Raw genomic sequence first — 14,775 nt, 5'->3', positions numbered from 1 at the left:
ATATCAAATCTGAGACCAAATAAGAACATGATGAGCTATGTCACTTACTAATTTTAGCAGAAATACTCAGATACCACAACATGGATACTAGTGTATTATCTTTTTTTGCAGTAAGGACTGAGCACATCATATAGTAATAAAACCAAAAGGCAGAAAAATGATGCTGATAGGGAGAATATCTCATCTATATAAGTAAACCCCAGGAGGCCTTTGATTTAGTTTAAAAAACTTAAATCTGCAAATTCACCTGTCTTATTTTGTAAAATAAAGGACAGAAGACAAAGGGGAGAGGTCTAGATGCAGTCTTCCACTATTTAATGTGAAAGATAGTTTAAAAAAAAAACAAACACTAATCTTAGAGATGCAGAGCAAAAGGACAGGAGTCAGTCATAAGTTGTAACAAGGGAAATTTGAACTGGTTATGAGAAAACAATTCTTTACCAGGAGAACTAAACAAGCTGCTAAGGGAGGCTGCAGAACTGCCCAGCCTGGGGGGTTTTCAGAACAGAACTTCCAGAAATTATCAACTTGGAAGTCATTTTTATTATCAACACCAGTAACTGGAAAAGAGAAGAAGTTTCTGAAAGATTCTATGTCTGTTATGACATACTGTCATCCCGGAGAGAAAAGCTACAAGTTCTTAAGATGAAAACTCCGTGTTAGCAGACTCCAGCAGAATAACTGAAAAATCTCAGCTAAAGGCACTACTCGGCATCTGTAAGCTTACAAGTTTCTCCCAAAATAAAAATGAATTAGATATACCTGAACTCTGGTTTTACAGCACAGAATATCCTAATCATCTCTTTTTAAGTCACAATCAAACAAAATAGCTGAGATAAGGTGCTGAGCTAGCAGAGCATGCCCTGTAAAATACAGTACGTGAGGGAGAGAGAGGTACATTTTCTTCTCAGCTGGCACTTCCCCAGCATCTTCACAAAAAACTACCTTCCTGAATTCGTATAAACCTTACCATTTCACTATACTCCTGCCACACTTCTAAGTATTTAAGAATAACCTAGCACATTTGAATCACAGTAGAACTTTCCATGTTAGCAAACACACTGATAAATAAATGTATCTGCTTTCTAATAAGTTTCTCTGCTAAAATTAACAAGCTTTGAAGGTTCAACAAGGTATGCATATAAACAAATACCTGTTTCATGCTCATTTACCCTACTCACAGAACTTATTACTTGTAAAAAATAAATTTGCATCACTGCACTTGGCTGTAACTTTCCCTGAGTTGCAGAATGCAGTTGTTTACAAAAGTTACAGAGTAGACAAGATGGGGGAGTGTAAATGCTTCTGAGGTTCCAGAATAAAAACTTGACACTAATATTACCCTGAGATTTGGAGTTCACTGATCTCGCATGTCTGAAGAAAATGTGGCCTAGGAAGTGATTGTGCAAGTAAAAAAATCCTCATATTTCATCTCTGTATTAGAATTCTGAATACAGGTTTATTTTTCATAATGGATACTATTTTAAATTTTCAGCTGTTTTCTAGAGAATGTATTCCCCCCCTCCCCAAAGAAAAGACAGGCAGAAAAAAGTAGAAGTCTCCATTCACGACAAAATATAGATCTGATCCCCAAACTAAGATTCCAATTTGCTGCAGTAAAGCTGCAAAAATAGTATACCTGAGTAGTAGTCCATTTAATCAGGCAGCCCATTTTCAATACCAGAAGCACCAGACACTATGCAGGAAAAAATTACATCTTCCAGACCAGACATATCCAGAATACTCCTCGGGAAAACGTGCTTAATCTGTTAACATACTAAGACTTCTCTCATATTCTTCGCTTAATGCGATGGCATATTGTCTCACCACTCACATCAGCCACAGCTTTTCTTTGATCCCTGATAAAGGGAATTGTATCAGCTCACTGCATTTTTTTTTTAAAGGAAATAAGGTTTCTCAACCATTTCAAGTTTACTGCCTTTCTCTAAATGTCCCCTCATTAATTACACATGAAACAGCAATCTGTGTACCTTTTTCTTCATTCTGTATGTCAGTGTGGACTCTGATATCATCGTGTCTTTGTCGAGACACCACAGCTGAATTTGAGGGTTGTAATCCATAGGAGGCAGAACTGCCCCGATCTCTGGATGAAGAGTATTTTAAATTGTCCTGGTCAGCTGATGCACTGTCAGTTCTATAAAGAGAAAAATATTTTTTTTTTATGTAGGGGTATAACAGGAGTGGGATTCACATTTTCACTTATAAATGCAACATACTTAAATGACAATCCCAAATGTATTTTCCTGTGTTAAAAAATTTGCATGTCTAACCTGCTTTATAAAAGGTGACCTTAAATTCACATTGTGATTAAAATTGATTAATTAATACAACCGCATGCAAAGGAAATGCACTCCAGTGTGTCAGTGCCATGTATCAGGACATTCTCAAGTATATTTTCAGTTAGATGTCCACACGAGATATAAGGACAAGTTACTTCCAGAAGTGAAAAATAAAATACAGTTAGGAATAGCTCTATACCACACTGTCTGCCATTTGTTAAAGTCATTACTAATCCACAAATGAACATTTACATAATACAATATGGGCCTTAGTGAGCAATGCAAAACCAGTTAGTAAATGGAGGTGTTACTAGCATGTAACTGATCATCAATATAGGAATAACATACTGAGTTTTCACCAAAAAAAACAACACTGCAAAACAAGAAAACAGGCTTTACTGCGGAAAAAAATGTAACGTAAATCAATAGTTGTTATCCTTTAGAACAACACCTGCAAATAAGTGATTTAAAAAAAATCTGCATGAAGGTTAAACAACTCATATCAGAAAGCCAGTTTATATCCCAGAATAAACTTTCAAGGAACAAGGTGAAAATTATCACAACTGGCCTCCCTGGACATGCTAAATCATTTTGTTTTTAAAAATACCATTACTCTAATGTAGTATGAGTATAATGTTCGTATGCATGCGATTTCAGAGTCTGAATTCAACCAATCACTGTAAGTTCATTCTTACAAGCAATACTGGAGGTTTTACATTAAAACCAGTAAAACAATACCCCTCCGAAACAAAAACTGGCAGAAGTTTGTACATCTCAAATATATCTGGAAGCACACTATTGAAGTTACTCACAGCAGTTTGTGTGTTTTGTTTTTTAAGCAAACTCTAAAGCTTTGGATAGCTCATATGGTTATTTAGCAAAAAGCAGGACATGTAATTCCTTTTTGTTTCTGTAAATTAACTACAAGTTGTATAAGGACAAACACCGCAAGTTCTTGGGAAAAAATATTTCGTTTTTACTTTTTAAAAGAACACTCTGATTAGAACCGGTAGCAAAACTCGGGGAAAAGGAGTTAAATACATCTCAAGGCCAAAAGGGAAAAACAAAGTGAGATAAAGATTTTTGAAAGCTACTGGTACTTCAGCTATCTCCAAGGCCTGCTATTTTCAAACACTGCTCTTCCTCAGTACAACTGGAAGAGTAATATCATGAGGGTTCATATTTGCAAAGACACTTGAAGAAAATCTCCAGCTATTTTACCCCTTTGAAAATGTTAAAGACAATATACTATCAAATTGGACAAGGGCTCAAAAGAAGAAACTTGTACTTTTGCCCTTTTCTCTGAATCACTGCATTCAGATCCTAGCTAACACTTTCACAGTGAAAGGCTGACCCTAGGTTAGCTTGGCAGGTGCGAGTGCCTTTTGCTCTGTAAGCAGGTTCACCTTTAGATACAGACATTAAGGCTATTTCCTTCGTTCAGTAGTCACCCTGGCATCACAGCTACTGGCCTGTCAAACACTTGCTGGGGCTACCACATACAGCAGGCTGCTCCACTCAAGAGGCAAAGCCTTGCTGCAACTCTTGGCTCGTGACAGTCAACCAGGACTGCAGAAATACAGCTGGACCCCCATCACTCACCTAAACTACGTTGAACAACAAAATTCTGCAGGGTTTCTTCAAATGGTATGAGCTTTAAATGTGCTTACAGCGCGTACAAGTTCTCCTAGCAGTTACACAGCCCCCAGATTTTCTCCCTGCCCTGAAACCTCGAGGGACTCTCAGCCCACTTTGAGGAAGGGCAGTCTCTTACAGAGAACTCAACTTGGCTTAGCCTTTCAATGAAACAGATGGACAGACTTTCAATTAATAAACTTAAGTACTAATGGGTTCTTAATACCACACCTCCCCAAAGAGCATTGCCTTTTTTTTTTTTTTAGGTGATGTGCTGTATGCTGTATCATCTCCAACTGCCAAGCACAGTCTGCAATTCTCAAGGCTGACCGCGAGCTGATTAAGCAGACAACTCGAGACTGCGTACCCCAGTCAGCTAGAGGACGACACGTGTTCTCAGCTAACCTCAGCACTGCCTTTCAACAGTTTGTAGTATTTCCCACTGTGGCAAAGTACATAAGGACATAAGGGTATTGTTTCTCTGGGAAGAACTCCACACTTAATTAGTCCTGTCTTTGGGAACAGCTTTCTGCAAGCTACCCAGCTCACAGCTCATCACCCAACCAAAAAGGTAAGATCTTATTTAAAGTGTATTGTCTCCCTGCCACTTATCCCCGTAAGATACACTAGTTCCCACTGAAGACATTTTTCCCACTACAACAAACGTGCAGTTTAGATAACCAGCAGTTTCTGCCCTTTCTTTACGACACAGAAAAAAAAGCCATAGAAAGATATTGCTTTCCGCAGAACCAGGTTCTGGGACCCAGCTGCCTTCTAGGATCCGCAGTGACCTGAATGATCCTGCACGGAGAGAAGCCTGGAGTAAGATTCACCCGCTGCAGGCACCCCAGTGGACGCCAGGCAACGCAAAGAACTGTGTTCCTGGCCATGTGGTGCCTGCCCGTGTTTCAGGACAGCATTTCTCCTGCCCACATGGTACGACTTCCACTGCACTGTGCCAACTGGCAGGTGAGGTTACAGGACAGACGCAATACTCGCTGTCCTCTTTCAAAAGGCGTCTACGTAAACACGAATTTATCACCTACATACATTGATGCTGTCACTGAAGTGAACACACACGGCGCACCAACGAAGTCAACACACAATGCTAGCAACAGACGAGCAGAAGTACAAACACAGGCACGACATTAGACAATGCTGGAATGGGAAACTGCAAGAATGAACATGACGTTATCTTGTACTGTAGCTTCAAAAGCTTATTTCCCACTTCATGAGATGCTATGTAGCTTTATTTCCACTTAAAAAGCTCTCACTGATGAAGACCAAGCAAGTACTTCAAGAGCTCACGTGAGTTTTTGGTTGTGCCTGGTCCTGGTAGAAGGCTTCCCGACACCCACCAACACAGGCCCAGCTTTCCACACAGGCTGTTTTCACAACGTCACTTACACAGAAGGGATCGCATTCAGTTTTCCTAGGGGGCAATTTTTAACTCTGTTTTATCTGTCAGGAAATAGTTCTCCTGCCTAAATACACTGAAACAGCCACTGCAGTTCCCTCAGAGAAGGCCACTTAATTTTCTGTAGTTTCGAGGACACGCAACAAAAAAACCTACACGCCTATTAGTGGACAAATCCATCCGATCCCATCAAAAGTATCAGCAAGATTTGCCTACACCAATTTGTACGACTGAAGAAAGCATGGCTGAGAACAGTTAGCTTTAAAAAAGTCTTTATCTAGAATAAGCAAAAATAAGCTGATCAAAAATATTGTGCTTCTTTGGTTGTATGGAAACCTTAAGAATTTTGGTCCAAGAAACTTGTTACAAGCAATCTGCCACACTATTCATTATCTGTAATTCTTTCTGAGCGACTGTACCATATGGATATTATTCTGAGACAAAAATTGCTTAATTATTCTATTCTATTTTACTTTATTTCCAAGTACACACTTCAGATGAATGATTTATTCTGATACATCTATCGTGTACTAGAGATCTTATTTAAGTCAGTCAGTTTGATTATTTGCCAAGTTTATTTGCTATCGTGCCCATCAGTTCTTCACTACTTAAAATGTTTATCAATAAAACATCTAAAACAAAGTGACTGTACCCACTCAAGTTAACAGCTTCCCAGTAAGTTTCCAGCCCTCCTTCCGCTGGCATGCAGAGCAATGACAACCCTCTTTCGCTCTCCCCCTGCATTTACCTTTTTGCCAAGCTCTTGTCTCATAGCTTGAGCCAAGCCCCCAAGCCTGGCTGAGCACACCCCAAACCCTGTTTTTGCTTCTACTCCTGTGCTGAGAGAAGCTTAGCAAAATTGTAAACGGCCACGTTTACTGAAGTAACAGCGAGTCTCCTCTTTTCCTCCTGCAATCCTGCCACCTCCACCGCTGGACAACGACCTGCAGCCACAGCAGCTTTTCCAATCGGCTCTCAGGCTGCATCACTGCTGCTTGCTCAGTAGCTCACCAAAACTCCCTTCTATCCTGGGATGGACATTAGGAGGGAAGGTCAGGGAAACATATTCTGTCCTTATTCTCCCACAGGCATCTTCTGATAGCCCCTTTTTGGGCTGGTTAAATCCCTGGCCTGCTCCTGTCTGGAAGACTATCTGCTCTCCAAGTTCCCTTTGCTTCCCGCTGACACACTTTCGTGTTCTTTCATCTTTCACACATCTCGGTCTCCCCTGGCTTCACATTAAAAACAAAGGCTTTCACATTACAAACTTAGGCTCCCCCATTTTACCAAGGAAGAAAAAAAAAAAAAAAAAAAAACAACCACCTCCCCAAACCAAAAAAGCTCTTTGATCTCACACCTTCCCATCTTATCAGCATATTCAACAAACTCAGATGTGAAAGGAGATCAAGAATTACTTGTTACCGGTTCAGAAGTGAACCCATTCCTGTTCAACATCTCCCACACAGTCCACTGAACCTCTTCCCAAAGTTTCCCTTGACCTTTTCATAATTACTTGTCAAAACTGATACTGCAACTCATTCTCTAGCCATAAGCTTGCCTTTGACATCTGGGACTACGTGGTCTCTCTATGTATGTACATATACATTAAAACTCACTTCCTTTTTTATTGCAATATACACAGTTACTAGTTCTTGCTTCTTGTAAAAGACCCACCTCTGCCCTTTACGATCACAGAAAACGCACTGCTCCAAACATCGTTTTCTTTGCCCGTTTCCTCTGCTGGGTCTCTGCGCTCCCTGCTGATACCTCCTGCTCCGACTCAAGTTAAACACAGGGTACTTGTCCAACACCGCTCTCCTGCTTAGGAGACAGCTACCTTGAAGGAGAATCATATTTTCCTGTTTTCTCTTACGATTTCTAGACTGATGGGGACCTAGAACGTAACTTGGTTTGTCAGGCACTGTGGTGACAGAAATTAGGAATTCCTAGCACTGACTTACATTTCACGAGAAGGATACACTTCATTTTCAGGAAAAAATTCCGAGACTGAATCTGTGTCTAATAAGCCACCTCCAGATCTTTTATCGCATGTGCAAGACTTTCTTTTTCACTTCTCCACGTACACCCCTGCTAACCTGTATTATTGTTAGAGAACCAGAGGTCCCGTTAATTAAAATCTTACCTCCTTTTCTTACTTTGGCCTAAGAACAAGAAAGCCATGGCGCACACAGCACTGGCTGACCTGCCACCCTCCACTCTCCCTCCTGCTTAGTACTACTACAAGTGCATAAGAACTGTTTTGCCACCCAGAGCATTTCCTATGAAAGAGAAGTATTACTTATTCCGCTGTATAATCAATCTTCAGCACTACATTGAATCTACTCTGCCATACCTTGACCTTTGCACTGACATGAAGTTATTTTCTCCCCCCTGAAGTCATATCAGGGAAAACGCAGGACAACCTGTCAAACAAAAAGGAAAGGGAAAAGAATGAAAGGTCTAGAAAGCTGTGAAGATTGGAAGAGGGGGACAGGATCTCACCAGGCTTTCTCAAAACGAAGAAAAATCCACAACCACTGCCTTATTGTTCTCTCACATACACCCAGCATTTGTCCAACAAGTTTTGTGCTGCTATTAATTTAGGGTATGGCACATCTCTGTGCACACACTAATATGTCCATATATATGAGCACAGCTTCTTCCTCTGTAACACTTGTTACTCTGTAAGGATCTATCACTACACACACCGCGGTAAGACCAGTCCATATGCACCTGACAGATACAACTGCATTTATGCAGGTACAAAAAAATGATCATGTTCTGATCAAAAACTACTCTCCCTTAGAGAATCGTCCGAGCTCCAACTTTCAGTTTGGCCATTTTCACCCCAAGCCCCGGTGCTTATTAGCATTACTAAAAACTGAGGGGAATCGAGACCTATAATGGCAATTATCTAGCCACTTTTACACACACATGAATGCGTTTGAAAACACAATCCATCTGATAATACATCCAGGTATCAGGAGCTTCCGTCTCCCCCCTCAGCAACTTGAAACAACAACATTTTTCATTATTTTAGCCACGTACATCCCTTCTTCTATGCCCTGCAAGAAAGCATTTACCAGCAGTATCACCTGTGCTAAAAGAAACTAACAGCCAACAGAAAAGAAAGAGGAAGGAAACTACACTTGGATATATGCTGCACTGGGGGGCTGTCCAGGAGCACATTCAAAACAGAAGAGAAACACTGCCCAATGCACGGAACACATGTCCTTTCAACAGCCCATGTGAGTCACTTAAAAATTAGTTAATGTCAAAACAACAAAGATTAAATTAATCTCTAGTTCAATCTTAAAAGTTAGTATAGACTCACAGGTCCCATACAGCCAAAGTTATCAGTTTAAGATTTAGAAACCCTACGCAAAACACAAAGAAATGTGAGATCTGTGTTTGGGACCAGGTGAACATTTCTAATTCCTGGGTTCTCTCACCTGACTAAAAAACACAAATATTTAAAGGAAGAGATAAAGTGAAACTCTTACAAGTATCAGTGAAGAGATGTCAGGTGTTTCTCCACAGGAGACCTAATAACACAACCTGATGGAAACAGGCCTAGACCCCATCCACACACCATGAAGTTCCCCTTCCTGACGCACTTTCTGTAGTGCTTTCAGATTTGTTTCTCATGTGGCTTTTTGGACAGTTATTTTAGCAATGCCATTTACAGCAACTGTACTTGAGAGTTAAAACTACAGCATGAGGAAAGGAACAGAATCAGACACACAGGGAAGAGACTAACTTCTTAATCCAGCCTTATCACCACGCAAAGCATTTCTGTGGCTAGGTCCTCATTCTCACTCCTAACGCAACTGAAACCCCTGCAGGCAATGGTTTACTGGAAAAAGTCTTTTTTTCTAAACGCTGCAAGACATTTTTTAGGCTAAAACATAAAACCTGTGATAAGTTAATACATCCAACCAGGATGCATTTATAGAAGCCATCCACTGCAAGGACTCAAGGTGTACACACGATTTCTTCGACATGGGAACTGCAGGTGAACGGTTAGGGACTAGAACTCCAGGCTGCAGCCCACAAATCTGAAGCAAGGCAGTAGGAGAGAGACCAGACATCATACATGCCAAAAAATCTTCACTAAGAACTAGATGCTGTAAGATGTCACCAATGAAGTTTGCTCCTTTTAAATGTGGAAAAGGTTATAAAACCATAGACTATCCTGAGCTGGAAGGGACCCACAAGGATCATCAAGTCCAATTCCAGGCTCCACACAGGACCACCCAAAAATCAGACCCTATGTCTGAGAGCACTGTCCAAATCCTTCCTGACCTCTGGCAGGCTCAGGGCTGAGACCACTGCCCCGGGGGAGCTGTTTCACGGCCCAACCACCCTCTGTGTGCAGAACTTTTCCCTAACATCCAGCCTGACCCTCCAGTCACAGCTCCATGCCGCTATGGTAAGTTATTTGACCAAGCAGCTCAACAGCAGAAGAAATTAGAATTTAAATGACCATGGCACACACACCATTAAGAACCGAATATTTGAGCCCTTAGCATTACCCCCGGAGGTGGCACCGCTAGCTGTTCAACCACAAGGCAAGCTTCTTTCATAGTAAATACTGAAGTGACATCTGTGTTTCGCAAGATCTGCCTTCATACCCACCCGTTTTCCCCAGTCCAAATCACACGTGGCTAGGACTGTCATCGGTGAATACATTCCCAAGCACATGGCCCTCTGCTCTGTGCTGGCAATTTTAAAAGCAGGATCCCATACCACATTAGAGTTTCAGAAACAGTAAAAAAAAAAATCCCCAAATTTCCACATTAAAAAAATAAGTAAGAAACACCAACAATTTCTCCACAGGAACGTAGACTACTAAAATAGCAATGCTGGGCGGCACAACAAACACACCGGCACAGGGTATAGCCGAGGTAATCGAGGCCCCAGCCACGCTCTGTACACCTGACCGAAGATGTCAACAGACCTGGAGTTTCACTTACTACGAATTAAAGCACTGGGCACAAACACACCTTTAAACCCAGCGCATTGCACAAGCTCCCACCCTGCTCTCCTTACAGCTCAGCCACTTTCCCCAGCTAAGAAAACAATAATCTGGCGCTACTTCGTTAACCCGCACGAGCGCTCCTTTGGCCTCTGAGAACCAGCCTGCACAAAGCTCCCCCGAACCCCCCCAGCCCCTGTAGGCCCCCCAGGACCCCCCCCCCCACCCTATGACACCCCATCCCACACCAGGACCCCACCACCACCACAGGACCCCCCCCCCGAGTCCCCCACCCCAGGACCCCCCCTCCCTCAAGACCCCCCCCACCAGGCCCCCCCACCCCCACCAGGACCCCGCTAACCCCCCCCCAGGACTCCCACTACCAACCCCCCCAGGACCCCCCCCCACTCCCTGCAGGCCCCCCCCAGCCTCACGGGGACCCCCGCGGAGCCGCAGCCGGGGGGGGCAGCGCTCTCAGCGCCCTCCCCGGGACCCTCCCGGGCCGGCCGCGCTGACAGCCGCGGCCCGTCCCCGCGGCCCCGGCTATCCGCCGCGCTGCCCGGCTCCCGCCCAGCCCCACCGGCGCCCACCGCCCCCCCCACAACCACCGAGACCGGCCCGGAGGCCCTCACCCCCCCCCCCAGCCCCGCACCAGGCCCGACAGCGGCCGCCGCCCGCCCGTAGGCCCCGCAGCCAGGAAGCGGCCCCGCCGCCGCCCCGCTCCCTTCCCCGTCCCCCCCCTTCGGCCTCCCCGGGGGCCCTGCCCGAGCCCGCAGCCCCGCGCCGGGCCGTGCCGCCCGCCGTGCCCACCTGGGTTGCCAGTCATTCCAGCCCCGCGGGTGGTAGTGCTGCCTGCTGCCGGTGCCGCTCAGCCGAGACCCCGGGGCTCTGCGGCTCATTACCTTGCCCGAGACGGCATGGCCGGCCGGGCAGCGGCGCGGGGCGAGGCGGCGGAGGACGAGGAGGAGGAGGAGGAGAAGGACGAGGAGGAAGGGGAGAGGCGAGGCGCGGGCGGCTGCTGCTGTCTCACACCGCAGGGAGGGGACGCGGCCGCCGCGGCTGCTCCGGCTGCTGCCCGGCCGCGCGGCACGCCGGGATGGCGGACATGGGCCGCCCGCCCCCTCCGCGGGGCAGGCCGGGAGCCAGGCGGCGGCCGCTCCGCCCTCGGCCCCGCGGGGACGGGACGGGACGGGACGCCACGGGGCTGCCCCGAGCCCTCAGCGCCGCCCCGAGCCCTCAGCGCCGCCCCGAGCCCCTCAGCCCCCCGTGGGGAGGCGCTGGGCTGCCACGGGGGTCCGCTCTCCCCTCCTTCAACCGCGAAGGTTGAGGGGGTGTCGCCCTCATGGCGCCAGGGTTGCCGAGCGGTGAGAGGAGGCAGCCCCAACAGTGCCCAGACCGTGAGGGGAGCAGAGACCCTCCGGGGGGACTCTTGGTCCCTAGGGAGGAGCTGGCTGCTCTCAGCCCCCCGGTTGTGAGGGGAGCCAGCCCCCAGCTGGGGTCACTCCTTCATGTCCCCATGCTGTCACCTCTCCTGGGGCTGCCTCTTCTCACAGATAACTAGTGATAGGACTAGGGGGAATGGCCCCAAGTTGTGCCAGGGGAGGTTCAGGTTGGAAATGAGGAGACATTTCTCTCAGAAAGAGCAGTCGCATTGGGACGGATTGCCCAGGGAGGTGGTGGCATCACCGTCCCTGGGGTTGTTCAAGGAAAAGTTGGACATGGTGCTTAGGGACATGGTTTAGTGGGTGATGTTGGCAGTAGGGTGATGGTTGGACCGCTTCCCTCTCTTCCCTCACCAGTCACCCGTGCCCAGGTTTGTGCCCATGAGGACGTCACCCATGCATGGCTGCCAGGGGAAGTCTGATGCTTGGCAGTGGTCAGCAAAAAGCTGACTAATCCCATACTACTAGTTTCTCCTTCTTCCAGCTGCCAAAACGTTTTTCAAAAGCAGACCAAAAACACAGCCTCTTTTGAAGCCAGAATGACCTCCGTGTAAAGCAGCCGCCACATTTGTTGGGAGGGCGTTTGATGCATACTGTGTCGAAAGCCTACCTGTAAATTCGGAAGGCAAACAAATCTCGGGTGAAAAAAGTCTCTTCAATGTGTTAGATATTCTGGGCACATTTCCCAAAACATGATGTGAAGATTGTCTCAGGCATATTTTTGTTTCTCCTGCAAGACCTGAAAACTTACATGAGTGTGTATGATAAACTACATTCCTGACTGCAGAATATTTCCTTATTTATGAAAAATTATAATAGCGTAGTCAGATATTCAGCAAAGAGACCTGAGTAGACTGAACTATTTTAACTACAGTATCCTAGATTTGCCATCGCTGAAGGATTGAAGGAGCCCTTTAAATTCCTACGTGCTTAATAAGCCAGAGTTCTGCTGGTGCCTTGGCTGAGACAGATGGCATACTGCCGCCTCCCTTGGCTTCTGCTGGGCAGCCATGATCCCACTGATACGGGCCTGTTGGCTTCTAGTCCATAAGTAATGCTTGCAAGACGTGCACAGATTTCAGAAACAGTTCCAGGACAACAAAAATTATATCACGAGGCTTCATTGTGGCACAAGTCTGTTTTGATGCAGTATGACCCAATGCCCATCAGACTGTCATACGCTTGTATATCCTGATTAAGTGAATTGGTTTTGCGAAAAGAATCAATTCCACAGGCCATGATAAATAGTTTTATTTTTCTTTTTTACAATTGAGATGGACGGCCACAATTACACAACATGCAGCTAAACAAAGTTTTCATAAGTATAGCAACAATATCTGCTGCAAAGTTACTCACCCTTTCAACAATGTCTAACAGATCCTCTGCCACTGGTGATGCAGCAGGAGGTTTTTCTTTGTATTTCTTGACTAAGTAGTATCCTAATGGTAACAACATAAATCTCTTGTAGGGAAAGGTAATATCAGAAATGTATTTTTAACTACCTTTCAAGCTGATTTAGTGAGCAGAGGCAGGAACGAAAGCTGGCACAAAATGACCAATAACTGCCTGCATATAGCAAGAGTTTAAGAAACACTGATTTATTGTTTGGTATAAGAAATTTTGTATCAGGAATCCTGTATTCTAGTGGTGAATTTGCTGCAGTCTTGTGGTCTAATGCAGATCACTTCTGAGTGTTGATGTCTCTATTTGTCTAATGGATTGGTGATGTTTAGCTCTCTTAACTGGTGTTATACGCAGCCTTAAACACGTAAAATGTTATAGAGTTGCCAAATGCCATTAAAGGCATACTTGATCTGTTTCTACAAGGATGATTATGTTGTGAATTTCAATAGTCTTACAGATAGTAGTTAATATTCTCATCATGATCTGTGACGTAGAGCAACAATTATTTGTATAGCACTTTTTCAGTTGCAGATTTCACTTAGCCACTTTGCAAAGATGGATAAGGCCATTCAGGCACCACTTTATGGATGAAAAAGTGCAGGGAGGCCAAGGCCTGGGTTTTCAAAACTGCCTTCTAATTTTCTGTCCTGAATTTTGGGACTGCAATTTTAGATACTTAGGGGCCAGCACTGCCATCGGTTGAAGCTGCAGGTCCTTGAGTCTTGCTAAATAAATAAATAAGATGTCTAAATGCGGACCCCCCAAAACAGAAATTTACAGACTTAAAAAAAAATCCTAACTCTCAGAATGAGTCAATGACACTCACAGATACATCTCTGGTCTCTCTCCCAAGTGTGTGCTCAATCCACTCCATCAAACTGTCCATGTCCATCATAATGAAGAACTCTGGAGTGATGGAAACTGTGAACCACACTTTTCATAGTTTATAATTCACAGTAATGATTTCTCTTTTAATAATTAAAAGCAGGCTGTATTAATCTGAGTATTATTTTTAGTTGGAATAAAGTATAAATTGTATATATTTAATGTGCTTAAGTAGGGCATTAAGCACCATATTAGATCTTTTACCCCTTTCTGGTTTATTTCCTTACTGAGCAAGTATGTCTAGAAAAAATTAGCTAGTGGTGAAGATTACAAGTCACTTCCGGCCCTTGGCTCGCTCTGATCCATAACAAAGCTACAGATTGAGAAAAAAAGAAAAATAAGAAAAAAAAAAAGAATCAGCAACCATGAGAGGGAAAGAGATGCTATTTCCTCTTCTAGAAATAGGACAGGAGCCAAGGAGCAAAACAGTACTTAACTAGAGCAGAGAAGGACCAGATGCCAAGATCCTGTGGCTTGAATATTGCAGATGGATGCCTCTTAAAAATTATAAAAGATTCCTAGAACAGTTGTTTCCTATACCTGCCAATTCTACCGCTTTGATGGTAGAATCCTGTTTTTATCAGTAACCCACCAGATTTTCAGCTGAATGGCTCCATACCCCACCAGCCCACTATTTTCTTGACATTGTGGACTCAAAGCACGTGTGATGTGTGGCCAATCTGCGCAGGCATGGAGAGCCCAGGGTGTCCAAAA

At 44.7% G+C, this 14,775-nt stretch overlaps 1 protein-coding gene across 3 annotated transcripts in view; it reads right to left on the bottom strand.

Annotated features, from left to right (window-relative positions):
• The window catches only part of SMG1 (SMG1 nonsense mediated mRNA decay associated PI3K related kinase), a 67,784-nt gene extending 56,327 nt beyond the window's left edge, over positions 1–11,457 (bottom strand). The window contains exons 1-2 of one of the 3 annotated variants that reach the window (XM_083800118.1): positions 11,141–11,457; positions 1,992–2,155 (exon numbers count right to left, since the gene is read on the bottom strand). In XM_083800118.1, coding sequence (XP_083656244.1) covers positions 1,992–2,155; positions 11,141–11,229 — 253 coding nt within the window. In that variant the 5' untranslated portion in view covers positions 11,230–11,457. Of the gene's footprint in view, positions 1–1,991; positions 2,156–7,705; positions 8,467–11,140 lie in introns of those variants that run through there. The other 2 variants (XM_083800119.1, XM_083800120.1) reach the window with 2 other exon arrangements.
• Between the last annotated feature and the right edge of the window lie 3,318 nt (positions 11,458–14,775).

Source organism: Anser anser, assembly GCF_964211835.1.
Source record: "Anser anser genome assembly, chromosome: 15".
Taxonomy (NCBI): Eukaryota; Metazoa; Chordata; class Aves; order Anseriformes; family Anatidae; genus Anser; species Anser anser.
The sequence above is the reverse complement of the archived record's forward strand: the minus strand, read 5'-3'. Positions and strand labels throughout refer to the sequence as shown.